The sequence below is a fragment of the Numenius arquata genome, chromosome 21, assembly GCF_964106895.1.
Source record: "Numenius arquata chromosome 21, bNumArq3.hap1.1, whole genome shotgun sequence".
Classification (NCBI taxonomy): Eukaryota; Metazoa; Chordata; class Aves; order Charadriiformes; family Scolopacidae; genus Numenius; species Numenius arquata.
In genome coordinates this window covers 5,283,195-5,311,192 of record NC_133596.1, presented here as the reverse complement: position 1 = coordinate 5,311,192, position 27,998 = coordinate 5,283,195, and the positions used below count along the sequence as shown (strand labels likewise).

Here is a 27,998-nt window from a genome sequence, read left to right as displayed (position 1 = left end):
CCGCCGCCTGGTCTTTTCCCCGCCTCCATCATGGCGGTGAGTAGCGGTGTCCGCGGGCCGCGGCCGGGATGTGCCGTCTCTATCCACCGCCATCCGCCCTCGGCGGGGCCCGGGCGGGACGCCGCCCGTGCGGGCGGGAGCGGGGGAGGCGGGGAGGGAGAGCTGCGGGGCCGATATGGGCGCGGAGGAGCCGATGGGTCGCCCTGGGGAAGCGGCTGCCGTGACAGGCCGCGGCCTGCCCGGTGGCTGGGACGCCGCGGCGGTGCTTGAGAGGCGGCCGCGGGGCTGGGGTTCGCCGCCGGGGCGGAGCGGGGCTCGGTGTCCGGCTGCGGTGGAGATTTCTCCGGCCGCCGGGGCGAGCGGTGGGCCGTCTCCCGGGAGCCCCCCCCTGTTAGCCCCTTCTCTCGTGTCGTTTCTCCGCAGCAAGACCAAGGTGAGAAGGAGAACCCCATGCGGGAGCTGCGCATCCGCAAGCTCTGCCTCAACATCTGCGTTGGGGAGAGCGGCGACAGGCTCACCCGAGCGGCCAAGGTGCTGGAGCAGCTGACGGGCCAGACCCCCGTCTTCTCCAAAGGTGAGGGGCGGGTTTTCCGGGAAGGGGGGGGTTGCTGCGGGGGAGCAGGGGTTGTTTTCGGGCTTCAGCAGGGGTGGTTTTCCTTCCTGCCCTGAGCAGGCAGAGGGTGAAGCGGTGGTATGGCTGCCTAGGAAGAGGCTTCTTGGCAGAGCCAGCCTGGGGAGGTCTGCTCTGATGTGGTGTGAGAATTGGGGGTCTTAAATATTCGGATGCTGGTGGTCGCTTCTGTCAGTTCTGCTTCCAGACTGGGGCTGCTGCTCTGCCTTCATCCCCAAGGAGGGCATACGTGGTTGCCTTGGTTCTTTTTTTTTTTCTTTAAAAATCACTTTTGCAGTCATTTTAAGCAAGCTCTGAATCCCCCGGGTGGGAATTCTCTGAATAACCGCTGAGTGTCATTATTGCTGCCAACAGCACGATACACTGTAAGATCCTTTGGAATCAGGAGAAACGAGAAGATTGCAGTTCATTGCACAGTTCGTGGGGCCAAAGCGGAGGAGATTCTGGAGAAGGGGTTGAAGGTGAGCGTTTGGCTGGTCTGGATCTTTGATTTGTGAGAGAACAAAACTTAATCTGAAAAGGCTTGGGCTTTGAGATGTTGCATCTGATGGTGTTACGGGTCGGAGGTGGGTGTGAGGGGTTGGGGCAGCAGCTTTGCCTGACACAGGCTGCTGTGTTTGCGTCGTTTCTCTGTCTTGATGCTGTTTCATCCTTATTTAAGAGCCAGCGGGTGCGATTGCTGCTTTTTTTGAGGTTCTGTCTTTGCCGCTGTGATTTATAAGCGAAATCTGGGGCTAAATCTGGCTCTGGGAGCAAAAATCTTAGGGTTAAAGGCTCAGTAGCATGTGAGTTGTGGGTCTGGTAGCAGTTGGTAGAACACATGGGACTTCTGTTTGTGGTCAATAATGAAATGGTGACTGACAACCTGTGTTTCAGGTGCGAGAATACGAGTTGAGGAAAAACAACTTCTCAGACACTGGGAACTTTGGCTTTGGAATCCAGGAGCACATTGATCTGGGGATTAAATACGATCCCAGTATTGGAATCTACGGCTTGGACTTTTATGTGGTGCGTATTCCCCGTTTCCTTGCAGCTCCTGGGCTTGGTGAAAGCTCTAGAAGGATCACTGGCTCCCACTAACTTGCTGCCCAGTGCTGGAAGATGGAAAAATTGTCAACAAAATTCAAGTCTAAACTGAGATTCCTGGGGCTGCTGTAAATCCTCGATTTATGTCTCACAGAGCCTTGCAGAAACAAATACTGTTGCTTTTACTGATACTGCTGGGATAACAGCGAAGCAGCTGCTGGGTTTGGGGAAGGAAGGAGCAGCAGGAGCTTCGGGAATGTGGACTGGAAGACAGGCTGTGTTGCTGGAGGGTTCTCCCTGCCTTCAGAGGGCCGGGGATGGGCTGTGTAGCAGCGCTGGTGGCTGGTGTGTTTGAGGCGTTCCATCCTGCCGTGCCTCGCTCTAAATCCCTGAAATAGAGGGAAGCTGTTCCATACGTGTTAGCAGTACTGGTCAGTGTATCTTCTCTCAAGAGCTGGGGCCTCTGGGTATGGAATAGTGTGTTTTCCGCACTCATTTTGGTTTCTGAGTCAGTGGATGTGCTAAGTTTTCCAACCTAGGAGCTCTTCCCTGACAGTTTACCTGGCTGCTCAGAAGTTACTCCATTTTCAGTTTACATGGAGGCTGTAGAAGATAATGCTCTTGGTTTTCAATGTGATTCAGACAATGAGATGTTACTGATGGGAAAATTCTAGCCTTCCCTCCTAGAAAAATATTGTTTAAGAAAATAAATAGATGCCAGAATGACCTAGTGCTGTGGGTCTCCTCTCCTGGCAGGTGCTGGGCAGGCCTGGCTTCAGCATTGCCGACAAGAAACGCAGAACTGGCAACATTGGAGCCAAGCACAGAATTGGAAAGGAAGAAGCCATGCGCTGGTTTCAGCAGAAGGTAAAGTCTGTCTTTATTTTTGTATCTCAAGAGTTTCCTAGCAAGTACCAACAACACGCTTCACTGTGGAAGGGCTGGAACAAATCACTGGGCAGGAGGAGATTCTTGATCACTGCTTAAATCAGTGATTTTTCCTGCTCTGGGGCAGTAGAAGCTGTGTTTGAGCATGAGTGCTGTTCATGCCCCTTTTTTTGTGTGCTGAAGTGAAAGAGCTGCTCTCGTGTAAATCTGTCTCCCACGGTTTTTGGGGGATGTTCTGTGTGCACGGATCACAAGTGCCAAGGCAGGGTTAGGATTTGTTTATCTGACACAGTTCCCAGCTCAGCTGCCAGACATAGAGGATGGAGTGATCCAAATAAAACAAGTTACTGGGTTAATCTGTTCATAGCTCTGTCGGATGCAGACAGTGGATGATGAGCGGGATGTGCCAAAAGCTTGATGGGAAAGGCTCAGAGATGGGGACTCCTGATATATTTTTCAGAGGGAAAGGGTGGGCAGTCTGGAGGCTCTTCACTGGCTACTCTGCCTAGATCTACACTGGCCATACCCTGCACAGGGTGGGCTCCAGCCTGCTCCTGCTGAATGGCCCCTTCCCTTCCTCAGGAGTGGTTCTGCTGGGTGTAACATAGTGACCCTCAGCAGCCAAATGCTGGGGCTGTAGAAGGGATGAGTTGTAGTTCTGGTCAGATCAGCCCCTTCTTTCGCTGGGCTGATGAGCAGAGCTTAATCGTTCATCTGAACAAAGCCCGGCTTGGAAGTTAATAGCACGGCATCAAGGTAGAAAGGCAGCTGGCTGCTCAGCTGGGAGAACTGGTGTTTCATCTCAGTGTTGTCTGGCAGCTTGGAACGAATGTGATGGCTCAGTTTGCACCACAGTGGTCCTGCACATTTATCTGACAGTGCTTTCTCACTTGTTTTTTTCTTTTTTCTTTTTTTTTTTTTTTTTTATTCCTTACAGTATGATGGCATCATCCTTCCTGGTAAATGAGCAGTTCCTGTTACCAAAAAAAATAAATACAATTTTCTAACCCCTAACTTCTGTTGTGAATTTTGTGGGGGTTCCTCCTGACCTGGGAAGCTGCTGGGAGCACGGGTCGGTCACACTCGAAAGGCAGCAGAAGGACGCGGACTGATGCTGTGCACGTGAAGAGAATGTGGTGTTCTCGAGGAGTAGTTGGTGGCTTTACATGGATCCAGTCACCACTTCTGTACTGTCCCAACTTCACAAATAACGTGTGAAACTCTATTAAATAGAGTTTGCAGGTGGGCACAGAAAGAAGAAAAAATAAAACCAACACATGGTTTTTGACCACTGGAGTTGTAGAGCAGAATTCCTGAAGGGAACAATGTAAGCGTTGTAGTTCTGATCCTCCACAGACCAGCCTGCTCCTTAATGAACGAGGGATTCTGAATTAGCAGAGGAAACTCTTGCTCTAGGTGCTATCGGGAGTGCAAGTTCAATGGGAAGCCAAACGAAATGGCGCGTGTATCCTCTTAATAAAGCAGAGCCTTAAAGCCAAAATGTGGCTGAGGGTTCTTTGTTGAAGCAAGTGTGATGGGAGTGACTTGAGGGGGTGGGCAAGGCCTGTGGTGCTGGGAGGCTGGTGAGGGTCCTGAGCTGAGATTCAAACCTAAAATCGCATGTAAATGTTCTCCAGTAACAGATGGGACCTGTTACCAGAAGATTCTGGCCTTGGCTTGTGACTATTGTGTGATGTCTGGTAATGGCCATGGGCTGAGGACCAGGAAATAACCACCACTCCCTTGCCTCCTGCTCGTCACAGGTTCTCGCTGCTCTGGGGTGGTATCTCAGACCCGTCGGGGCAGGGTTTGGGGTCCCGTGGTGTGGTTTGTCCTGATGTACTCAGCCCAAAACCCCAGATCTGCTCTGCAGGAGGAGTCTGCAGTCCCTGTGCCCTCTGAAAGGGCAGACAGGATTTTAGTAAAGACTGGTAACTGTCTCCTGTCTCACTCGGATGCAGTGACAGGGAGGGACCCTAGACAAGTGCTTGCCCCTGGAAACTTAAGTTTCCCAATCATTTTTCCTTTTAGAGGTCAGACACTGCTTTTACAGTAGTGGGGAAGCACTGACTTGCGTTCAAGCTGTCAGCCTGATGGTGGGAGTAACAGAACCTGGCTAGGAATATCTCTGCGAGAGCTCTTGGTTTAGATGTGAAGAGCTTCTGAGAATTATTTTCTGATAATAAAAAAATAATACATATTTTCAGGGCACTTCTGAAATCTCCTGGAGTCTCATAGCATCCTTAGGCACTTTCCTGATTCCCTCTGCTTGAGCTGGAGGAAGAGCAAGAGATCTTGGTGAGTTGCTCCACTAGTTCTCTTCCTTGCTATCAAGAATCACGCTATTCCTGGGCTGAAAGTATCTGGCTTCGGTGAGTAAATATTAAATGTCTTTCACACACAAATGCTGTGAGCAAGAGCGTCTGTTCTAGACCTGTCACTACCTTGTACCTAATACCAATACTAATGTTTTGAAAGTGTCTCCTGAGACTATTCCTACCATAGAATTTCTCGTGTGTTATTCTAGGGTTGTTTTCTTCTTTTTTTTTCCCCATTTTTTTTTTCAATCCACAGTGCACTAGAGTACTGCAGGCTGAGGAGAAAAGCTCTTCTGTCCTGCTTGCTTCTGTGTTTGCCCCGCTTTGAGCAATCCCTGCTTACGCTGAGGGACGGAGACGCAGGCAGCTCAGAATATGCTTTCCTAGAGCCCCAAACTTGCCATGATGGAACAAGAGTGTCTGAGAGGAACCTGATGTACTTCAATAAAGGCAAGTGTAGGGTGCTGCACCTGGGGAGAAATAACCCTATGCACCAGTACAGATTGGGGGCTGACTTGCTGGAGAGCACCTCTGAGGAGAAAGACCTAGTAGTCCTGGTGGACAACAGGATGACCGTGAGCCGACAATGTGGCCTTGTGGCCAAGAAGGCCAATGGCATCCTAGGGTGCATCAGGAAGAGTGTGACCAGCAGGTCGAGAGAGGTTATCCTCCCCCTCTACTCTGCCCTGGGGAGGCCCCATCTGGAGCACTGGGTCCAGTTCTGGGCTCCCCAGTTCCAGAAGGACAGGGAACTGCTGCAGAGGGTACAGCAGAGGGCTACAAAGATGATTAGGGGCCTGAGTATCTCCCTTACAAGGAGAGGCTGAGGGACTTGGGTCTTTTTAGTCTGGAGAAGAGAAGACTGAGGGGGGATCTGATCAATGCCTATAAATACTTACAGGGCAGGTGTCAAGGGGATGGGGCCAGTCTTTTTTCAGTGGTGCCCAGTGACAGGGCAAGAGGAAATGGGCACAAACTTGAACATAAGAAGTTCCACCTAAACATGAGGAGGAACTTCTTTACTTTGAGGGTGCCAGAGCACTGGAATAGGCTGCCCAGGGAGGTGGAGTCTCCTTCTCTGGAGATGTTCAAAACCCACCTGGACAAGTTCTTGTGCAACCTGCTCTGGGTGGACCTGCTTTGGAAGGGGGGTTGGACTAGATGATCTCCAGAGGTCCCTTCCAACCCCATGTGATTCTGTGACTTTGCAGTGGCTCCAAACATCAGTGTGCCCTCCCCATCCAGCTTCCCCACGCTCCTCAGCTCGCTCTCCTTCCCCAGCTGCTGGCATAAACACCTGGGCTCTTTATGTGCTGGCTGCTGCCGAGGCCACAGAGCTGGCCCGGGACCTGGAGCCTGGGGAGTGTGGGAGGACAATGGTGCAGCATGAGACACCCACGGTGGCCTCAGGAAGGTCCTCGTCCTTGGCCCACTCATTGAGGTCAGGATTGTAGCACTGCACACATTTCTGATACTTCTTCCCGCTCTCATTCCAGCCACCCACCAGGCACAAGCGCCCCTCCAGCAGAGCCACCCCGGCCGTGCTGACCCCTGTGGGCACAGGTGCCATGTAACTCCACTGGCCCGTCAGTGGGCTGTAGCACTCCACGGGCATCACGTCCACCCGCTCGCCCTGGGGACCCAGCTGGCTCCCACCCAGCACATACGCTCGGTCGGCCACGGTGGCCGCGCAGTGCCAGCCCCGGGGGGTGCTGAGCCTTGCCTGCTCCCTCCAGGTGTCGGTGCTGGGCTCGTAGCAGTACACTGTGCGGGAATAAGCATGGCTGATGTAGCCACCGGTGACCAGGAGTTTGCCGTCGATGACAGCGGTGGCGTGGCAGCAGCGGGGCGTCTCCAGGCTTGCCTTACTCTGCCAGCTGTTGGTGGTGGGGACGTAGCACTCGACAGATGCCAACGCGCCCTCGGCGTTGCGTCCTCCGACAGCGTAGAGGAGGCCGTTGCAGGCGCTGAGGCTGAAGTGTGTCCTCCTGTGCTGCATGCTGGCCAGGTGCAGCCAGGTGTTGAAACGCGGGTCGTACCTGGGGGACAAAAGGCAAGTCTGTCTGTCCAGGACTAGCATCAGAGCCGCGGGGAGAAGAGGGACCTGCCAGGCATCTGCCTTCAGAGGAGACAACTTGTGCTCTGCAAAAGCCTCTCTGGCTTCTCCAGCAGTTAAAAAAGCATCTGGATAGGCAGTGCAGATGGAGATGGTGGCACTGCACAGGACTGGATCCTACCTGCAACTGCTGGGCTTGTTGCCACTCTAACTCTTGGGACAGCCCAGCATTGCTCCTGCCACCACAAGCTCCAGCCTGGCTGGGAAATGGTGAGTGCTACCAATCTGAGGTGTTCTCAAGCACCATCACTGTCCCACATTGGGTCTTGGCAGGTAGAAGAGGACCTAGGGACAAGTCTTCCCTGCCCACCCTGCGAGGCCAAAGCCAGGCATGTGGTAAGAAGCTGGTTCCTTGTGTGCCCACAGCAGAGGGAACTGGAACCATTGTGTCCCCAGAGTGATGCCACAGGGTCTAAGGCCAGGCTGGGAAAGGTGGATAAGCTGTTGGCCAGAAATAGAACGGACACCAGCCAGTGGGTCCCTGTAACCTCACTCGGTTCAGGAGACAGAGCCTGGTGATGGCTCCCAACTGAGGGAGGGTGATCAGGGGCCACAAAGGGCTGGCCTCCAGCACTGCCAACAACATTGCATGTGGATCCTCAGGTGGCTGAGCCAAGCCATGGCCAGAGCGACTGGGAAGTTCAGGTTTAGTTTGCTAACAAAATACTGCATGTCAGGTTGCCATGGTTACTCCTCTTTTCTTTGAATAGTAATCCCTTGGTGATCCAGTGACAGGTTTATGGGGATTAAGGAAAAAAAACCTCATCATTTAAATGATGGAGAAATGGAGGCAGAGGAAAAAGAAAAGCCTGAAGGGCAATGGAAATCCTACAGATTGTAAATCTACCTTAAAATGAATCCAGACAAACCAGAGGCCGGGTTGGGCCTGGCACTGGCTGGAGGAACAGCCAGCGGGCTAAAAGGGGAGACCTGCAGAGTAACAAAATGGGTCTCTGCTAACTAATGAGGGCCCTCGTTTCTCTGGGAGCCTCCCAGCTTCAAAGAGACCCTGCCTTGCCCTCATCCTGCCCCGGTGCTGTGTGCTGCTGGAGGACGTGGGCAGCCACAGCCCAGGCATCAAAATCCCCAGGGGAAGCCCAGGCTCACGCAGAGCAAATCCCTGGAAGTGGTTTCCAGGTCTTGTGTCTCGCAGTCCAGTGCCCTGTGCTGGGTCTCGCTGCGTTTGTCCCTCCCTGGCAGCGTTGTCCCAGGGGCCAGGCCTACCTCCTGTTACTGATAGAAAAGAGGAACCTTTCTAATGTGCTTGTCCCTCACACCATGGGGGACACTGGGGCACAGGCAGATGGGGCACAGCTCTGAATCCCTCCCCAGGATCTGTGTGGCCAGGTGGAGCTCCTCTTACCTGTTCAGGCTGCTGACAGCATGCTTGGCCTGGTTCCTGGCATCGTTTTGGTCTTCACCACCCGCAATGTAGATGAATCCATCCATCACCACCACGCACTGGTTAAAACTTTTCGCTGGCATCTCTGTCAGCTTGTTCCAGTTTCCCTCTGCGTCCCTGTAGCTAATCTCCCTGCTAAGAGCCTTCTCGGTCAAAGCTGGACGACCTCCAACCGTGACAAGCACCCTCTGGCCACCCCGTATCCTGGTTCTCCGAGACTGAAGGCTGTTTTGCTGGTGGGGGAGAAGGTGGTAATTCATAGCATCCACGAGGAGCTTGTGGCACTGCGGGTCTTGCATCATGCGTGGTACAGGCTGCACGTGGTTGACCAAGTCTGGAGCTGAGATTGTGCCAAATCGAATGTTGCTCAGGAGGTCAGCAGCATATCGGACCCGTTTCGGATCAAACTCCAGCCACTTGACAGCGATCTGGAAGGCTGTGACCTCGCTGGGTATCTGCAGGCCATCATCCATCAGCAGCTCATTGATCTGATCGAAGGGGAGTTTCATGAACTGGTCAGTCTTAGAGAACTCCAAGAAGTTTTCCCGGATGAATTTTCGCGTGGCATCTTTCACCTGGTTGAGGCCGTAGGTGGCTGAGATGTTGGCGATGTACACACAGTTCTCCACGGCCATCTCCCGCACGAGGAAGTTGCTGCACATGTTCAGCAGGGCCGGCACCTGCAGCTGGGTGGCCGCGGCGATGGTGCTGCCGATGGTGTACAGCGAGAGGCTCAGCTTCCCCGTGTAGGCATAGGTGATGACAGTGGTCAGGCCCAGTGGGGACACGTCATGGAGCTCCACCTGGTGCAGCTGAGGGTCTCTCTGCAGCAGGCGATGGAAGTACTCACTGCAGGAAGCCAGGACGAGTTTATGCACCTCGAAGGACTTCGTTTTGGTGGCAATGGTGAGATCGCAGAGGAACCGCTTCTGGCGCATTTGGTTCATCCCCTCCAGGAGGCTGGCTCCGTGGTCTGGAGCTTCAAGCTCTGTGGCCGTGCAGTGGAAGCCGTTGGAGCCACTGTCGTACAAACTATTCAAGTGATTGAGGTGTTCGACATCTAGCAAAGCATCTTCCACCATCACCGGGGTGACGGGTGCATCCTCTTTATCTACCTTGGGCTTCTTAGGGGTTTTCTTCTTGGGTGCCATCTTGGTAGGATCAGAATGGGACCTGGTAAGAAAGGAGAGGTGAGAAGCCTTGTAGCAGGGATACAGGTGCCCTTTTGCTCTTTAAGACATTTTAGTTAAGCAAAGGAAAAATTCCCACTCCTATACCGTTTGGGTCAAGCCAAGGGAAGGATGGAAACTGCCTCCTAAGCCCTGTACCCCTCGGAGCTGTGTTAAAGGCATTGAGGGCCATGACTGCTAGAGGGAATCCTCAACTCTCAACCACTACCAGCACCTTCGTTGTGTTAAAAAAGGACTGGGGATTTTGGGTGGCGATCGCAGGGTGTGTTTCACCTGACTCAAGCCCACATCAGATGGGGTGAATCAAATCCCAGCAGCTCTGACAGAGGATCCCCCACAGCGGCACGGAGAGATGAACCCCAGCACTGCAGAACCACATAGAAAAGGGTGTTCATTTCCCCCTCAGCCCATTGGGCACGGCAAGGTCACCAGTGGGGCCAGCTGCCCTTTGGGGTGACCAGTTCAGAGTGCAGGTGAAAGAGGAGGAAAAAAAAAAAATCAACAACAACAATCCAGCTTTTGAATGTTCCCAAATTCCAGCTTGAAACTCAGTCTGAAACTCAGCGGTGACCTCAGCTCCTCTGAGGGAGCTCGGAGTGGCCAACATATGAGGGAACAAATCTGCTGGCCAGAAATAGCTGTTACTGCCCTGTCTCACATGTCTGGGTACTGTTTATTATGCTTGGCCGTAAAGATCAGGTTTCTTGGACCTGAGTAATCAGCTCATATTTAGCACCAGGCAAAGAAGAAGTGGGACATTATGAGACTTCAGCAAAAATATGGAGAAGGGAAAAGTTTAGTAAAAGTCCCTGCCAGGCAAGAGGATTCAGGGCTGAGTCTGAGGGGAAGAGCAGCCTGGCTGGGGTGAGCAGAGGAAGCAGGGATTACACAGACACCCGCAGACCCTGCTCTCTCCTGGCTTTGCACAGAAGCCAAGAGGATTCAGGATAAAAGTCCCAGGCACTTGAGCCATCCCTGGTATCGCAGCGTTTCACGCGGCTACCCCAATTTACACCACCGAAGGCTCATCTATCACAGTGTCATATCCTGGAGCAGGCGTCAGTCCTTCTGAAACCGGGACGCAAATGCCACTCTCTCTGTGTGTTTGGATAGGAAACTGTTTCCGATACCCAGCTCAGGCTTGGGAAAAGGAACTGGGATTTACCCTTTCAGAGCAACAACACTATGATGTTTCCAAACATGCATTTTGTTCAGACCTATCCATTCCCCAGGAAAAATTTGCAGTTTCAGCTTTTCAGCTGGATTTAAAGTGATAATATAGGTTAAATATTAGAATTACCCAGGAAATCGAAATGTTTTTCCAAGCCTTCTCTCTAGATCCCTCAAAGGATGAGACCTGTATCTCTCTGAGATACGACACTGCAAGAACCTCCTAGCTGCTGAACTAAACCCAAAAAGGAGCAGGGATTGTCCTGGAGGGAGGTGGCCATCCTGCTGCCCCCATGCTGAGACCGGTCCCAGCAGGATGGGTGCCAGGTCAAGGTCTGCAACCTGCTGGGGCAGGAGGGTTTGGCTTTGTGAAGTAAGTGAACCTGGGTGTCAGCTCCCACCAGGCTGCGCTGAGGATTTGCCCGATACCTTCTGCTCCCCAGACTGCCTTGATTTTGGCCTTTTTTTGTTACAGAAACAAGCAGTGTCTACAGCAAGCCACTGTTTCTGTCCATAAAACTGCTCACCCTCCTTTCAGGGGCTCCAGACCCCATTTTAGAGAGGTGACACCAGTGCTCAGCAGCTCCTGTGGGCTTGGTGTGGAGCCCAGTCGGGCAAGCTGATCTCTGAAAGTCTTCCTATCTCCTTCTGGAAACCCCTGCAAGGAACCTGGCTTTCTCCATCTCCTGTCCACCACACTCAGGGGTCAAGGGGGGGTAAAACAGAGGTCTTCTAACTGCCTTCCACTTCATACAAGTATGATGTCCGTGAGATCCTGCCTGTCCCCTTTGGGCACCTTTGACAGACTCCAGTTTGAAGCATGTGTTCATGTTATTCCAGTGTCTGGCTGCAGGAAGGCAGGGCGACCTTTGCTACCTGCAGCTAATTTAAAATGGGACATCGTTGCTGCTTGTGATTGAAATACCACTGTAGAGACTTGAAAGGGATATTTTTCCCACAGATTAATCCTGGCTGCTGGATTAATCTAGGGAGCTGGAATGGTTTGAAGAGATTTCAAAGGGCCCAGACAGAAAGGAGGGAAGATAGGGCTTTATTCTAGCTGTTTAAACTTCTTTTAAAAGACAGTAGTTGTCCTCACATCCTTTCAGCGCTGCTAATCTCAGCCCTGCACCATATTACGGAGCTGACAGCAAAGCAGGACCTATGCTGGGTGATACTGTGTCTTCAGGAAGATAAGGTGGGTTTATTTTATTTTAATATCTAACCAAACAGACAGAGTCCCTCTCCTTCCACTGTCGGTGCCCCCAGCCCTGAGTTCAAGCAGGGTCTGAGTCACAGCAAACACCAGAATGGCCTGGAAAACTACCTGGACACCGAATCTCTGGGCACTATTTTGCTGCCAATAATTTCTCCAGCTCCATTTTAGAAAATGACAGTCTTTCCCCACACCATTATTTCCATTACTCAGCGGTTCCCATGCCCCACTCAAGGTCTGCAAATCCTGTTCGGCGAGCCCTGGTTCTCCGTGACTCATCTACCGGCTGGGTCTGCTCCTTACCTTGCTGTTAAGACCGGACAGTCCAAGGGGAAGCTCTGACCAGCACAGGGCTCTGCAGGTTGAAAGACAGAGACCCTCAACTTTCCCCACACAACATCCTCCTCCCTCCTCTTCCCTCCCACCCAGCTGACTGCTCTTATCACTTCTACATATACAGCAGGCTTTGGGGGTGATGCGAGGACAGCCGCCCTCAGCTGAGTCCCCAGAGACATGGAAAGGGCTGGATTCAGGTAGCGCTGCTCTGGCCAAGGGCATCATCACAGCCAGCGACAGGAGAAGGCAGTAAACCAAAGGCCGAGCACGGCCACTGCCAAGATAGAGGCAACAAGGAGGCAGCCAAAGGCCTGGCTCCACTCCCGAGGGGCTCACAAGGGCATCTGGGGATGAGCTGGGGGTTCATCGCCCTGCTGACGCCTTCCCTGCGCTCAAAGGGGATAGCAGCTCTGAGCCCCCCGCATGGGCAGCTGTGGCCCAGCTCAATTTGCCTTTGGCCACAAATCTAAAAACCTACTTTCCACTCACTTGCAACAGCCGTGGTGGAGCCGTTGGCCATTGGGAAGCAACGGGACCAGGTATGAAGAGACATTTGTCTCAGGAAAGGCTGTGCTGACGGCGGTAGGGCCGGAGGTGGCACTACTGCCCCAGTGAGGGGCGGCAATGGCGGCAGCGCTCCCCTCAGCAGTGCCCTGCCAGCACTCAAGATGGCGCTGCCCGCCGGCGCTGCCCGGCCCCAAGATGGCGCCCGCCGAAGCCTGCCCTCACCCACCATGGCCGTCACCGCTCGGGGCAACGTCAGCGCTTCTTCCGTTTCCTGCCCTCAGCCAAGATGGCGGCGACGGCGGCGAAGCGCCGTGTGGCCGGCGAAGGGTGAAGCCTCTTCCGCCGCCGCGGCTTCTCCAGCAGTAAAAATGGCGGAGTCGGTGCTGGAAGTTGTGGGCAAGCTGCAGTCGCGGCTGGCGGGCAGCTCGGAGCCCAAGAAGGTGACGGGGGCCGTGGCGCCGACGGGGCTCCCCCATTCCCGGAGGGGACGGCGCGGAGGGGACGGGGGTCGGGAGGACCTGGGGTCACTCCGTGAGGGGCGCGGGGCCCGGTCGGGCCTGCCCGCCTCCGGGGGCTCACCTGAAGTTTCTTGCCCGGCCTGGGCCGCGGTCTGTGGGGTGAGGCCGGTACCGAGGGGCAAGGCCCGAGGGGGGTGTTCCCGGGGCGGGGGGGTGGCCGGGGCCTGCGAGCCCAGGCTGGCAGCAGCGCGGGGGGTCCCCCGCGCTGCTGCCAGCCTGGGCTCGCAGGCCCCGGCCACCCCCACCCCGGGAGGCCCCCACCGAGGTCCCCCCTCCATGGGGTGCGGTTTGAGAGGCGAGCAACGGGAGAAGTTGCCGGAAGAGTCTTGGCTTGGTGACGTGTTCGTGGTGGAAGAGTCGCGGTCCCCGGCGTGAGCCCAGGGAAGGTGGTGCCAGGGAGGTGACAACCATGCCCCGGGACCGTTAACACGGCCACCGAGTTGGGGTCGGGGCACAAGAAGTTGCCAAGTTTTAACTCGGCCACTGGTGTGGGTTCCACCTCTGGCCTTGGGGGAAGGTGCTCAACGCCTCTCGCCCATCTCCACGAGGGCAATGTGGTGGCTGCCGAAATCCTCTGTGGCCCAGTGGCTGCCGTGTGCCAGCTTCCCTGATCTGCACTTTTGCTTGGATCTGTTTGGGGACGTTGGGGTTGTCCTCCCCCTCTGCTCTGCCCTGGTGAGGCTCCCATCTGGAGCACTGTGTCCAGTTCTGGGCTCCCCAGTTCCAGAAGGACAGGGAACTGCTGGAGAGGGTACTGCAGAGAGCTACAAAGATGATGAGGGGTCTGGAACATCTCTTTTACGAGGAAAGGCTGAGGGACTTGGGTCTTTTTAGTCTGGAGAAGAGAAGACTGAGGGGGGATCTGATCAATGCCTATAAATACTTAAAGGGTGGGTGTCAGGAGGATGGGGCCAGTCTTTTTTCAGTGGTGCCCAGTGACAGGACAAGAGGAAATGGGCACAAACTTGAACGTAAGAAGTTCCATCCAAACATGAGGAGGAACTTCTTTGAGGGTGGCAGAGCCCTGGAACAGGCTGCACAGGGAGGTGGTGGAGTCTCCATCTCTGGAGACATTCAAACCCTGCCTGGACACGTTCCTGTGCGACCTGCTCTAGGTGGACCTGTTTTGGAAGGGGGGTTGGACTAGATGATCTCCAGAGGTCCCTTCCAACCCTGTATCATTCTGTGATTTGGCTGCACCTGTTGCTGGCAGAAGCTCTCCCGCTGGGCACCAGAGCTCTGAGCCGGTTTTTCAACTGAAATTTGGAATAAGGGTTGAGCCGAGATGTGGGCACGACACAGACTGCTCTTTCGCTCTCTAGGCTGTTGTATTTTATAGAGGGACCATCTGTTGTGAGTGTTTACAGGTGTTTGTTTCATGTTTCACTATCCGGAGGAGGCAGGGAGGGCCCTCGGTTAGTTTTGTTTAACTGAGGGAAACCCCTGCAGAACCACTCGCTTTCCAAGACAACGAGGAAGGATGGATCCCGAAGCGCTCAAGCGCTGACCCTCTGAAAGGGAGGTCTCTGTACCCAGCTCCAGCCTGGCTGGGGCGAAGCGATGGAGGGGGTTCCTTTCCTCACCCTCTCAGCCAAGACCAGAGCAGGGTTTAACTGGTGGGACCCGAATGGAGCTGAGGGACGGCTGAGGAGTCAATTCCAGGGGGTTTTGTGCTCCGTGGTGCTGGGAGTACTCCCAAGGCTTCCAATCTCGGCTCAGAACGCTGAGCGTAGAGAATCAATGCTCCCGTTCCCTGATCCTTGCATCAGCTTGGGGCAATAACTCTTGTCTTTGTTTTCTTGGGCACTGTAGGTCTTCGGGCAGTGGTTGCCCAGGCTGACTCCTTCTCCAGTAACCTCATGGTGCTCGGGCCATTCTTTCTCTGTTGGTCCAGTGCAGTTTTGCAAGGGGAGGGAGAGGTGGGAAGCATTTGCAGGCTGTTCCTAGAGAGGGTGGTGACTTTAAACCCTCCCCCTGCCCCAGCAGAAAGGTGCTGTGGCCTGTGCTCTTCTTATTTCTGACACCTTTTCAGCTATATCCTTGGCAGTGTTAGTGTTTCTAGGCTTGAATTTAGTTGCCTTTCGTCTTGCTAGATTGTGCATCTTCTGAGCACCTCCCCATGTCAGAAAATATGGTTTTTGACTCTTCTGCTGTAACTGTTTCCACTACACCTCTGTAGCAGCTACAGCTTTACCCTGTCACGGAATCACAGAATTCTCAGAGTTGGAAGGGACCGCTAGAGATCATCTAGTCCAACTCCCCTGCTAAAGCAGGATTTCGTATAGCACATCACTCAGGACGGCATCCAGGCGGGTCTTGAAAATCTCCAGAGGAGGGGGCTCCACGACCTCCCTGGGCAGCCTGTTCCAGGGCTCTGGCACCCTCACCGTAAAGAAGTTTCTCTTCATATTTAAATGGAACTTCCTATGCTCCAGCTTGCGCCCGTTGCCCCTCGTCCACATCCCCAGCACCTCTGGGTGTTCCCCACTCATCGCACCATTTCCAGTCTTCGGTTTTCTTGCCTTGTCCTTTTGAAACATTTATCAGTAATGTGAAAGAATAATATTTGCCCCGGATTGTGTACAACTCTTTACTGCCTTGCTGAAAGGTGTTAAGTATTAATACTTTCTGGGGTTGAAAATGGGGCTGCTGGCACAGAACTTTGGACACTGCTGTAATGGTTTGGAAACGGTCTTTTTTTTTTTTTTCCTCCAGCAGAGAAGATACAAACTCTGCTGCAGGACTGAAGGAAGACAGAGGGTGAGGGAAACATGAACAGGAGAGCGTCTTTACGGCGAGGACAGGGCCGGGCTGAGCTGTAGTAATTTGATATTAATGGGCGTTGTTAGCGCGGTAACGGTCTGGCTGACTTCTTTTAGAAAACCTTTCACCCACGTCAAACAAAACTTTATTGGAGCTGGAACTAAGTGAAGTTTTTTATGCTTTGTGTCTTGTGGCTGATTGACTGAAACTCTGCCCTACTCTGGGGTGTTTCAGAAGAGCTTTCTGGTATGTATTTCGTCTGGTGTCTAGCAAGGTATGAGCCTTGTGTTTTCTGTCTTCTGCCTTGTTCCCTTTTTCTCGTAGGACTTGTAGGATCTCAGTTATTTCTGCCTTGAGCTGCCAGACCTGAGTCTGCTGGGCTGGCTTCAGCTGAAGGCGGAGGGGTGTGTGGCATCAGCCCCTTCCCATAGGAAATGCAGATTAGTACTAGTTCTTAAGCCTCGCTGTATTGGAGTTATCTTGGTCCACAAGGGTTGCAAGTAACGCACGGTTTCGCTGTGCTGTACAAACACAGCTCCCAAATATATCCCTCCTAGGATATTGCCACTTGGACAACATGGATAAGCACAGGTTTCGATATCAGATTGTCGGAGAAGTGTATTACTGATGAGGCAGGTAACAAAAAGGCCTTGTTTCCTGAGAGCGTCACTTTGAGATTTACAACTTGGCTGGGAAGTCTGCTGACCTCAAGCTGTGTTAACATTTCTAATGAAGGTGCAGGCATCAAAGCTTGGTAAAGTGGCACTTAGGCCAAGGTGTGCGTATGGTGGCCTCTCGGAAAGGCAGCTCCTGCTTTCTGTGTGGGGTTTTCCAACTGTGAACTGCAGTGGGTGTGGAATAAACCAGTTCCCCGTGAGACGTGTTCTGGATCAAATGTGTGGGTCCCCTGGACTCAAACCACACTTCCCCCAGCGATACAAAATCCTGAGATGAGCCCCATTGAGAATAGGGCTTTTCTTCTTGGAATTCAGCCCCGAAGGCAACAAATAACAAAAGAGCAAAAAGAGCTGTTGAGGATGCTCCAGTGGGGTGTAGCTTGAAAATGATTGGGAGGCTTTAAGGACAGCCTAACAAGTTTTTCCCTTGGTTTTGCTCTCAGGGTGGGATATGTCAGCTGCGAAACAGCCTCTCTGGGAAGGTAATCAGCTGACAGAGATGCTGCTGTTTTAATATTGCCCTGTTTTAATCTTTTTCTATCCAGTACAAGATCCATCCTTCTCCTCCCTTCCTGCCTCCTCCCAAACAGGGCCTTCGCACACACTAGTCCAAGCCCTTGCATTACTGATGCTGAAGGATCTTGGTCTTCCCGGCGGATCCTGACTGGAGAGCTCTGGCCGGCCTTGCCATGGCACTGTGAGGGGGCTGTGTCTCCACCTCTGCTGCTGCTGGTCAATGGCTGCACTTGCCAGGGGGCTTGTTGAGCTGCGGTGCAGGCAAAGTAACGGCAGTTCTGGAAACTGAGAGGGCGTTGACATTTTTAGCTCAATTGGCTGCTTTTTTTTTTTTTTTTTTTTGCTCCCCCCCTGCATCTGTTGAGGTAGGTGGTGGAGCTGCCCCTGTGAATCCCGAGGGAGACTCTGCATTACAGTGAGCCAGGAGTTGCCGGGACAGAGGGTTGCAGCCCCGGTGAGCTGTGGTTACAGCACAGCCACAACTATTGCATCCCCCTCCGCATCCTGGCTCAGGAGCGCTGAAACACGCCGTTACATTGGGATCGGTGTTTCCCTCTTCCGAAACCTTTGGTCATGGCAATGAATTCGTCCTATATATCGTGGCGATGGGGCAGTGGTTTCTGGTGAACAGAAACTGTCCTGTGGTTCTGCTTCAGGTAGATGAGCCCATATCTCTGTGTCGAGCAGTGTTTTCTCTCTGAAAGTAATAGCACTCTTCAAATTGGTTAAAAGAACTTACTTCCTTCAAAAGGAAGGAAACCTCTCAACCTCTTTGATCCTTGCACGGTGGAAGTGGGGGTGATTGGAATAGCTTAGGCCAACAGTGCTGATTTGATCATGAGCAGAGTGCTTTAAAGAGCAGATCTGGATGAGGGAGAGCCCTTTGTATGACATATAGCACAGCGGCGCTGAACAAAGCCCGGGCTGTATAGGGGCTGTAATCATGGGAACGCTGACGAGGCTGGTCTGTGGCCACAGCTGAGCTGTGGGAAATAACGTGAGGGGCAGCGGTGCTGTCAGATGTGTGCTGCCCTGCACTGAAACCGAGAAGTCTGAAGACATCTCGATGAAGCACTGCCCCAAACCACCTGGGTGGCAGAGGTACAGGCACATTCCCTTCACCCACAGCCCCTCGCCGGGTGCAGGTGGCAGAGGGCTCCTCTTTCCTCCCTGGCCCATGGAGCAGCCGTATGCGCTGGCAGGGCCTCGCTTGGCAGCATGTGTGTGGTGGAAAACAAGTTTTTTCACTGGTGTATGGTGAAGAGAAGCGAAAAGAGTGGGGCAAGAGGCAGTGGTTGTGGAAGGGATCAGTTGCGTTTTTAGCACAGAGTGTAGCTGAAAGGAGACAGACTGTCAGCAGCACTGATGGAGTGGAGGTTCTACAGGGAAGATACAGGCTCCCTCTTAGATCTTTAAGAGCATCTAGAAACCTTCCTTCCCTCAGCGTCTAGCTTGCAGAATTTCAGAAAGGTATTTTAATATTCCCCCCCCTTTCTCCTCTCAACAAGTGTTGTGATTCTCGGCACCAGCTTCTGAGAGTCACAAGCTTCCGAGTCCTTTCTTCCACTTGCCGTGCAACAGAGCTGTGTGTGTCTGCTCCTGATGCTTTAAGCCAGAGACAAGTCACAGTCCTCTGTGAAGAAAGCATTAATATTTGAGTGCGGTTTAACATTCTCAGATGGGCCCTCGTAGGCAAAGAGGTGATAATTTCATTACAGTTGGCCCTCATGGTGAGATTCTCAGGAACTTGATTAAGAGCAAGTCAGCAGCTCTCTGCCACTCGGATCTTCCTAACAAGCTCTCACGCAGAGCAGGGTTTTCTTCCTCTCTAATCACAGTCTGTGGCTCAGTGTGACAAGTCTGAACACTTTCCTTCTTGTCTCTGCAGCTGCTGAAAAGTCTGAAGAGGCTGTCGGAGTTGCCCATCACAGTTGACGTTCTTGTGGTAAGAGCTGTGAAATCTCTCCCTCTTCCCTCGTGTCTGTCAAGTCCCAGGATAACTGTGATGCTTTCCCGGGAGCGAGGCCTGTTGCCTCGGCCGCCTGCTCCAGCCTGTGTCACAGGCGTAATCGCAATATGGTTCTAGAGATAAAAGGCAGCGCCAAGGAGTGTGTCAGTGTGAAGCCTCGGAGGACAATTTTGTCATCCTCAGCTCTTCCAGAAGCTTCACACTTGGCTGGGATCTGAGAATCGGAGCCATTCCTGACCCAAACAGAATTGGCATTAGATTAGGAAGTGCTAATCTGGACAATTATTACTGATTTCTGTCTTCAAACTTACCCGTGGTCATGGTAAATACTAACTTGGGTCATGGCTACAAATAATTAATGTTTGTCTAAGGCAGAGTTAACTCATCTTTGATTCACAGAACTGTAGTAAACGCTACAATGGCTGCTGAAAACATAATTTATGATTTGGGGTATCTTTGCCATTAGATCAAGGGGGTTTATTTCTACCTGGCAGGGACAGGCAGGGGGTTAACTTTATTCACCCTGTGGGAAGTTGAGCAGAAGTGAGAATGGTGTTTTGCTAAGATGAACTGATGTCTGGGCTTTCTCCTGAAGGAGACAGGTGTTGGGAAGACTGTGAACAGTTTACGGAAACACGAGCTTGTAGGAGACTTCGCGAAGAACCTGGTAGCCAGGTGGAAGAAGCTGGTGCCGGTGTCCCAAGAGACAGACAGGTGAGTGAACCTGGCTGGTGATCTTGATGGAGAAGCTTTGTTCTGTTTTTGCCGTGGGGAGGAGAAACTTCTCTGAGGAAGGCAATAAAAGTGAAGGCTTTGGGAACACTTGTGAGACAAGTGTGCTGACTCTGGATGGGGTTTGTGCCTTGGTTTGGCAGAAATTCCTGCCTCTAGTGAAGAGATCAACAGCAGAGACTGGCAAAGTGCCTTTAATAAAGCAAGAGATACAATCTTCTTGCTTCCCGTGTTATGATGCTAAAGAGAGGAAGTTGTAGGCCCATGGAGAGGAAATGGCTTGCTTTGAAAGAAGCCTTTTATGTGCAAAAATCCTGTGGCAACTGAAAGTTAATGCTAGCCAGCGTGTTGCAATAACAAAGCTGTGCTGAAGGCAGCAATGAGATCATTTAGCTGTGTTTCCCATAGGTGCCACACAGCCAGGAGTGTGTAGGCATGAAGAAGTCTCTGCGCACCTCTGTCTCTGCTTCCCAGTGAACTGTGAAGTCTCTAGTCCGAATAAAAAGGCTTATTGAATCCCAGCACTGGAAGTGCAGTTCCTAAATCCCTGAATGTTGCTGTGCCTGAGAGAATTAGTGGTGTTCTTGCCACAAAACTAACAAATACAACCTTAGTCTTCTGTAAGAGAGGTTCCCGTCTGTGGGGAGGGCTCTTCTCATTCATGTTGGGAACTTTTAGTCTCACTGCTTGCTGCTTATTTTTTTTTTTTTTCTCTTCAGAAATAACCTGGATTCTGAAGACCGTGACTATGAGAGGAGCAGCTCAAGCAAAAGACATCAAGAACACTCTCTCAGAGAGGATGAGGAACCCGACCAGGAGTATTCAGAAGCCTTCCAGCCGTCTTGCAGCCAGTCCTATAGCCCGGCTCATAGGGAAAAGAAGTCCAAAAGGTATCCTAGGCCTGAGAGAGCCCACGAGACTTATGGCTATAGCAGCCAGGAGGGGAAGGGTTGGGGCAGATCTTCCCCAGTGCTCTCTTCAGATCAGGAGTACTCGGACTATGGACAAGCTGTGTCACCTGAGCCAAGTGAGAGCCCTCAGGACACGTACACAGACCCTTACGCCTCTGAGGAGCAGGAAGAACCGACAGCGTTTCGTAGGAAAGCCAGTAAAGGCCACAACCTTCAGGAGAAGCTGGGGGCAGGCCGGGAGAGGAATTCTGGTGAGTTCTATGACAAAGGGAACACGAGTCGAAGCAAAGAGCACAAGTCTTCTCACAAGAAGCAGCGACTTGATGGCAGAGGGGAGGACAGGACCTCTGCCTTCAGCCCAGAAAGATTGCACAAGACCTCGTTTAAAGAGCAGCTCCGAGAAGCCCCTGTGGCAGGAGGCAGCAAGGAGAAGCAGAGGACGTCAGATGGCACCAAGAGGGAGAAGAACCGAGAAAGCGGCACCTCCAGAAAGGAGAAGTTGCCGCACTTGGAAGAGTCTTTGGACAACCATGTTAAAAAGCAAAAACATCGGGACTCTGAAAGAGGCAAAGTGGAAAAGGCCAAGCTGAGCCTGGAGACCTCTACTACAGAGCGGGAGAAACGGAAAGCTGAGAGTGACTCATCAAATAGGATTAAAGAAAAGGGGATTTCTGGGGCCTCAAAATCTTCGGAGGGGAAGCGCAAATCCTCTGAGGTGGACAAAAAATCGATGGGCTTTTCCTCCAATTTTGGGGAGGGAGAAGCAGAGGATGAATTTGAACAACCTACAATGTCCTTTGAGTCGTACCTCAGCTACGACCAGCCCCAGAAAAAGAAAAAGAAAGTGGTCAAACCCTCTGCGCCAGCTGGGGAGAAAGACCCGGGGCACAGTAAACAGAACGGATCCAAAGCCAGTACCAACAGCTCAAGCTCAAGTCAGAAGAGTCCAAGCCACAAGCGAACAAGTGAGAAAAAAGCAGAGAAGGAACCACCAGAGGCTCCTAAACCAAAGAGGGTAAGGTTTTGAAGGATCTGCAAGTGAACCAAGGATGTGGGATCAGCTGCTCTCGGTCTTCTGCCCTTTGGGGTTCTTAGTTTTCCCCTTGGATGTGCTGGCTGTGTTGCGCTTCAGGCTGTGCTTGTGGTGTCTTGCTGCTATCTGGGTCTGTGACTCCTGGTTCCTGCTGGGAGACACCCTGTGTTTAATATGCCCTGCACCGCAGGCATCGCTTTGTGCTGTTTGAGTGGAAGTTCCGCTGGAAAAGCGGGTGAAGGGAGGCGGGGGGGCGGAAGAAATCCAATAGCCAAACCCCTGTTTATTCAAAATTGGGGAGAGTAAAAGAGAACACCTTTAGCTAAATGCTCGTATGAAGGCATATTGAACAGGGTACACTCCTTAAGCGTTCAGAGTATCTTTAGATCTGAATCAGCTTAGAATGCCTCATAGGCAGTGTATCTCCACCTGCTAGCAAGGTTCCCGTGTCTCTCCTATCAAGTATTATGTGTCTTTCTAAAATGGACTTTTTTTTTTTAATCTATATCTGTACTGCAGTTCTGTTAACTAAATGTGTTGGTCTCCGTAAATGGGGGACAAATGGGAGAACCAGCATTAAAATGCAACTTATTCTAGAAGACAGACCTTCTTTTGTGAAAGCTTGAAAAACTGAGCACTGTCTCTGTACATATTGATGGCCACGTGTGTGCCAGGGTTTTGTATATAAATAGGGACTAACGTGTAAAACCTTGACTGCTGCTTTTGGCTTCTTTGTATTGACAGCCCCGACGGAGCCACAGTAACGTGGCAGAAGGGCAGCCTCCCGCTGAGGCTGTTTCCTGGTGCGAGCTGATCAGCATTGAGTGGCTTCTTCAAAATGCAGTTCAGTGCTGTTTGAACGCTGGCAGGATCTAAGATTCTCATCTTACTTGCATGTACTTTGTCTCCTTCCAGATAGTTTTAGATGTGGTCCCAACGTTACCAGACATCCCACTGCCACCGATCCAGGCCAACTACCGCCCTCTTCCTTCAATTGAGTCTATTCCCTGCTCCCAGACGAAAAGGAAAGGTATGTTGTGCAGGAATAGGTCTGAAATGGGCTGCAGCCACTCCGGCTGGGCTCTTCTTTGCTCTGTTCCCTTCTTACTCCAAGTCTTTCACTTTACAGCAGTGTCCTCGCCGGTTGAAGAGAGCGAGGCAGGTTTCACAGGCCGCCGGTTGAATTCAAAGATGCAAGTGTATTCAGGCTCTAAAACTGCCTATCTCCCAAAGATGATGTCTCTGTATCAGCAGTGTATCCGCGTCCTCAGCAACAACATCGACTGTAAGTACCTTTCCTCGTCTGTCTTAGCAGTAAATGTGCACAGCAACGTGACTTTGTCTTGGTACCTCGTTTGTATCTCTCCCAGCAGCACTCAGCTGGGAGCATGAGAAGAGTCAGTTGCCCCTTTTTGCAAGGCAAGCTGACTGATACGGGGCAAATCTCCCTGAAAGCTCTGGTGCTGCAGCATCGGCAGCCAGCATGCTCTCAGGGAGGGCTCAAGCACTGGGAATAATGATAAATGGAGCCTTGCGCAGGCACTTCTGCACTTGGAGAGACTGGTGCCTGATGACCCACCAGAGCTATGGCACCCACGGTTCCTTTCTCCTTCCCCTCCTCTTGTGCAGCGGTTTCCACTGCATTCAAGGAGTTGAGCCCTTCCCTTGGTGAGGAAGGGGCAGGATAAATACTCTGCATCTTGCTTCTCTCTCTAGCGATCTATGAAGTAGGTGGTGTCCCTTTCTCGGTGCTGGAGCCAGTGTTGGAGAGATGCACCCCAGAGCAGCTCTATCGCATTGAGGAATGTAACCATGTGAGTGCCTGGGCCTGGGGAAGGGCTGGTGACACGCGGGAGGGACGTTCTGTCCTCATCTGCAATAGATGAATAGTCAAGAACAGCGCTCTTTACAGCAAGAGGTGGCTTTGGCTAGTCCGGAGTTCCTGGAGTCAGCATCTGCCCCTCTCTTGCTGCACGTTGCTCCCGAAGCTGCCTTGCCCTCGCTGCTGTTCCAGTGCCACTGGTGCCAGCCGGTGCCGAGGGAGAGGGGAGTGAAGGTGTCTGGGGGGATCCCAGCTCACGGGTGGGTTTGTTTCAGGTCCTCATTGAGGATACAGATCAGCTCTGGCACAACCACTGTCTCCGAGATTTCAAGAATGAGAAGCCTGAGGAGTTTGAGTCCTGGCGGGAGATGTACCTCCGCCTTCATGATGCACGAGAGCAGCGGCTGCTCATGTTAGCCCGGAACATTGGCTCAGCTCACGCCAACAAGCCCAAAGGTAAGGAAGGGCTGAATGATGAGAGGGGTCTGGGAATGCTGCCGAGGGTATATTTGTGTGTGGGGAAAGTCTTCTGGAGTGACTGGTTTAAATCTAGTGTGATTTAGGAGTTGCTTAACATTCTGTGCTTTATGTTGTGGCCTTTGCTTATTGGTTTAGCAGGCTCTAGACTTCATCCTTAGCGCTGTTGATGCAGACCAGCCAGAGCAGTATTTTACAGCAAGAATATATATGTAGGGCTGCAGAGGCACCTGCTGTTCTGCTTGAGTGGCTTCTCCATGCTGGGGCTGAAGAACCCCGGGGCGGGGGGAAGCATTCCTGCTCTTTTGGTGAATGTCATGAGAACTGCTGACCTGATCAGTCTGATTTCTCACAGCCCATGTTGACTGAAAGAGGTTCAGACCTTAGGGAAGAGGCTGTGGCCTAAGCTTTGGAATGGATGGGTTGGCGAAAGGTGGTTGAAGCTCACTGTAATAAGACAAGCACTGAGGAGCCTCCTTTATCACAAACTAGATCTAACCAATGTTTCCCTCTGGCCTCCTACAGGTCGAGTGGCAAAAATGGCATTTGTGAACTCTGCGGCAAAGCCCCCTCGGGACGTACGAAGGAGACAAGAGAAGTTTGGGACTGGAGGAGCTCTTCTGCCAGAGAAGACCAAGTAAGTGTTTCTCAAGGAGCACTTGTTCAGGGCCTCTTCTCCTGGGCACTCCTGCCAGTGTCCCCCTGAAGCTCTGTGTCCTGGCAGGAAGTGACACTGTGTCCTCGGGAGGCCTTTTTCCTGGGAAACCTATAACAGTAATAGCCTCTGTCTTGCTGGGAAGCCTGGAGGTCCTGGTCCCTGCTGGTTCCATGTGGTCTCAGCCATGTTGCTGTTAACAAACGTGGCTTGTTCCTGAAGAATTGCATCAAACCACAGCAAATCCTTTCCTCAAGTGTTCCATCTCTTTTTCAGAATAAAACCAGTCCTGTACACATCTAGCAAAAGCCACGCTCGTGTGAGCGAGGAGCAGTCCTATGATGGGCCCAGCACCAGCAGTGCCCACTCTGTCCCATCTTCAGCCAGCACCTTCTCCTCCTGTGACCCCAGGAAACCACCAGTGAAGAGTAAGTACAAACCGCACAACGTCCCTGAGTCTCCCCGAGCTCCTCCTTCACAAACACACGAATCTGCTGCTTCTCCCGGCTCTGCAGGAGGGGGGATGTTGGTGGCCTCTCTCCGCTCCCCAAGGAGAGGCTAAAGGCTGTTCAAATGCTTACGCCTGCCTTGGGTCTGCTTTGCCAGCCTGGAATTGTTCTCTACTCCCTTCCTCTGTGGCTGCTGCTTTAATGTGAGGGGTTTTTGGTTGATTTATTGTTTTTTCTTTTTTTTTTTTTTTTTTCTTTCTCTGTTGCAGAAATTGCACCCATGATGGCAAAGACTATCAAAGCTTTCAAAAACAGGTTCTCTCGGAGATAAGTTTGAGTGCAGACCTGGGACTTTCCCTCTTGTGGGGGAGTGGCACAGAAGGGGAGAAAGTCCCCAAACAGCCCTTTTCTTTGGACTCTTGGGAGGCTGCAGCTGCTGGGAGAAGCTTCGATCTGCAGAAGATGACAGCACAGTATTTTATCTTTTATTCTGGTCCCTTTCTCAGTGTCAAGCCCTCTTCTTTTACCCTGCCCTTAACATCCTGTTTCTAGCTTTGTCATCCGTCAACAGAAGGGTGTACAGAATCTCTCAACGCAAGAAAATGTGAAGTCTTGGCACCTGCTGAGAGTGGAAGATCCAGAGACTATTTACTATTTAACCCCTTAATAAATTATAAAATGGTTTTAATTAATATTTTGCCCCCTATCCAACTGGTATTATTTATGTTGCTCCTCATAGGCTCCCCCCTTGCAATGCAGTAGGAGGGCCGGCCTCTCTGTGCCTGGAGCTGGCAGGAATCCCTCCGAGTGGACACTGGGTCTCACAGGACACTTTCCTCGTGAGCTGGTACCTGCTGGGCCCAAAGTCCCACCTGGACCCTCTGGGACGGGTCGGACCGGTGGCCCGTCTGCTCATCGATCCTTTGGCAAGTGCATAACGTCCCGAGGCTTTACTCTCTCCTCGTGTATGTTCATGAAATCTTGTCTCTTGCCCTTCTCTCTGCTGTTACTGTAGATCTTGTACAGATGCTTACGTTGCTGTGCAGGGATGGCAAGAGCCAGTGGGGACTTGTTCCCTGCTCCTGTTGTCTTCTGCTGGCTACTGGAAGAAAACTCTGAGGGGCTTTTGGAGAAATCTTACTGTGCACCAAGTCAGGTTTTGACTTTTTTTGAGAGGGGACTTTGTCTGCCTCTGTTATTCAAAACAGTTTTTAAGTATCAATGGTTTGGAGGTTCTCGCAGGGGAGCAGAGCTTCCCTGTACCCTTGACTGATGAATGGTGCGTCTCTATCGGGGAAGGTCGTCCCCTTTGACCGAGCGCGCAGCTTTGGGAGGGACGTACCTGGAGTGGAGAGGGGACACCCCCCTCGCCAGCCAGACCAGCCGAATCAACCCTGGCGATCCATGGGGTGACAGATGTCGCAGCCAGATCACCCTCGCATCCAAAGGTTGGGCCAGATGACCCTTGAGGTCCCTTCCAACCTGGTATCTGGGATTCTATGATATCAATGAAGGCATCAGTTTGCCTCTTTAGGTGGAAAGAAGGAACCCTTTTCTCTTGTTTTCCGTGTGGAACTGGGAAGGATTTATTTCCAGTTTGGAAGCCGGTGCTTAAATCGTGTCTCTTCCCTGTACGTTTTCCTCTGCCCCCTCTTTGGAAAAAGGAAGGGTTTTAGTCTTTGAATCGGAAGCCACTTGACCAGGGTTGGAGGGAAGTGAATAAGGGAATGTTTTTAACAGGAGTGTACTACATAGGAAGAGTTCAAAAGGCTGTGCTGTGCTTGGTGTCTGAGGACCTGGAGCTCTGGAAGGAAAGGGTGTGGGATGTGGCCCGGCGGCTGGGGTTGCTGGAAGTGTGAGGAGGCGCCCTGAAGCCCAGCTCCCCAGGGGAGGTGGGGAGCCCAAGTGCTGTGTGAATGGGATGATTTCAGGTCCCTGTGCTGAGGCTGCAGCCGAGAGCGAGGAGCCGGGCACCCCCAGGCACTGGGTCTTCAGCGCCAGGCCTTGTTGTGGGGAGCGTTTGGGGCTGTGGGTCACGTCTGCCTCCAAAGGGAACTTGCCCAGAGGCGGTGCCGGCAGAGGACGGGAGCTGGGTAGAGCCAGGCTGGGTGCCTAGGGAGCCGGGCTCTCTGGTAGCGCTCAGAGGTCCTACCACCTGGGAGAGAAAGGGGAGAGATTCTCCTGCTGCAAGCCATATTGACTGCCCTAGGCCTTGGCTGGCTGGAAAAGGTGCCCGTAGTGGAGGTTCAGATGGTGGCTCTGGAGAAGCTGCTGCTGGTCCTGTGGCTGCCAAAGCCTGGCCCTGTGGAGCTGTGGGTGCGCCCTGAGCGGGGCCAACCTTGCTGGGAAGAGCCCTCCCAGAAGGGCTCCACAAAACCCCTGTAGGCTGCTGCTTTCTGGGGGTTTCTTTCTTTTCCTCCTTGTCTTTCTTTCCAACTGTTCTGAACGCCTCTCTGGTGTTCCTTTGGTCTGTTCTCGTCTTCTTTGGAAGGTCTTGGACAAACATTCTCAGACTCTGACGTGCTCTAAGTTTGTTCCAGTCCCAGATGCTTTCATGTTCCCGTGCAGCATTTCAGCGTGTGTTGTGCTGTAAAATAACAGCTCCTTACTCTTGCAATTTTGCTGTATTTAATTTTGCTGTATTTTTAATTAGATAACAATATATTCTCTTCTGCT

At 52.3% G+C, this 27,998-nt stretch overlaps 3 protein-coding genes across 4 annotated transcripts; 2 read left to right on the top strand and 1 right to left on the bottom strand.

Moving 5' to 3' along the window:
• Position 1: 1 nt before the first annotated feature.
• RPL11 (ribosomal protein L11) lies at positions 2-4,067 on the top strand. Its single transcript, XM_074162079.1, has 6 exons — positions 2-36; positions 424-574; positions 986-1,092; positions 1,508-1,639; positions 2,414-2,524; positions 3,483-4,067. Exons 1-6 carry the CDS (start codon positions 31-33, stop codon positions 3,510-3,512), a joined length of 537 nt encoding a protein of 178 aa, XP_074018180.1. The 5' UTR covers positions 2-30; the 3' UTR covers positions 3,513-4,067.
• LOC141474257 (kelch-like protein 31) lies at positions 3,475-9,548 on the bottom strand. Its single transcript, XM_074162078.1, has 3 exons — positions 8,343-9,548; positions 5,963-6,902; positions 3,475-3,519 (listed from the first exon to the last, which is right to left on the bottom strand). Exons 1-2 carry the CDS (start codon positions 9,530-9,532, stop codon positions 6,170-6,172), a joined length of 1,923 nt encoding a protein of 640 aa, XP_074018179.1. The 5' UTR covers positions 9,533-9,548; the 3' UTR covers positions 3,475-3,519; positions 5,963-6,169.
• Positions 9,549-13,085: 3,537 nt separating this feature from the next.
• ELOA (elongin A) lies at positions 13,086-27,998 on the top strand. 2 transcript variants are annotated; one of them, XM_074161911.1, is made up of 11 exons: positions 13,086-13,240; positions 19,163-19,219; positions 19,839-19,957; positions 20,695-21,901; positions 22,835-22,949; positions 23,049-23,204; positions 23,636-23,733; positions 24,017-24,197; positions 24,744-24,855; positions 25,150-25,301; positions 25,592-27,998. In XM_074161911.1, the coding sequence occupies exons 1-11, from the start codon at positions 13,169-13,171 to the stop codon at positions 25,651-25,653; spliced, it is 2,331 nt and encodes a 776-aa protein (XP_074018012.1). In that variant the 5' UTR covers positions 13,086-13,168; the 3' UTR covers positions 25,654-27,998. The 2 variants fall into 2 exon arrangements, with proteins under 2 accessions (XP_074018012.1, XP_074018014.1); XM_074161913.1 differs by having other exon boundaries at positions 13,169-13,240; positions 19,839-19,939; positions 25,592-26,027.

What these genes read in the sequence shown, in the direction of transcription:
- LOC141474257 (XM_074162078.1), bottom strand. Translation starts at nt 9,532, where the DNA reads ATGGCACCCAAGAAGAAAACCCCTAAGAAGCCCAAGGTAGATAAAGAG. An exon ending in GCTGTCAGCAGCCTGAACAG is followed by an intron (nt 6,903 to 8,342) that starts GTAAGAGGAGCT and finishes TTTGTCCCCCAG; the next exon opens with GTACGACCCGCGTTTCAACA.
- ELOA (XM_074161911.1), top strand. Translation starts at nt 13,169, where the DNA reads ATGGCGGAGTCGGTGCTGGAAGTTGTGGGCAAGCTGCAGTCGCGGCTG. An exon ending in TCACGCCAACAAGCCCAAAG is followed by an intron (nt 24,198 to 24,743) that starts GTAAGGAAGGGC and finishes GGCCTCCTACAG; the next exon opens with GTCGAGTGGCAAAAATGGCA. An exon ending in CTTCTGCCAGAGAAGACCAA is followed by an intron (nt 24,856 to 25,149) that starts GTAAGTGTTTCT and finishes TCTCTTTTTCAG; the next exon opens with AATAAAACCAGTCCTGTACA.
- RPL11 (XM_074162079.1), top strand. An exon ending in ACGGCTTGGACTTTTATGTG is followed by an intron (nt 1,640 to 2,413) that starts GTGCGTATTCCC and finishes CTCTCCTGGCAG; the next exon opens with GTGCTGGGCAGGCCTGGCTT. An exon ending in TGCGCTGGTTTCAGCAGAAG is followed by an intron (nt 2,525 to 3,482) that starts GTAAAGTCTGTC and finishes TATTCCTTACAG; the next exon opens with TATGATGGCATCATCCTTCC.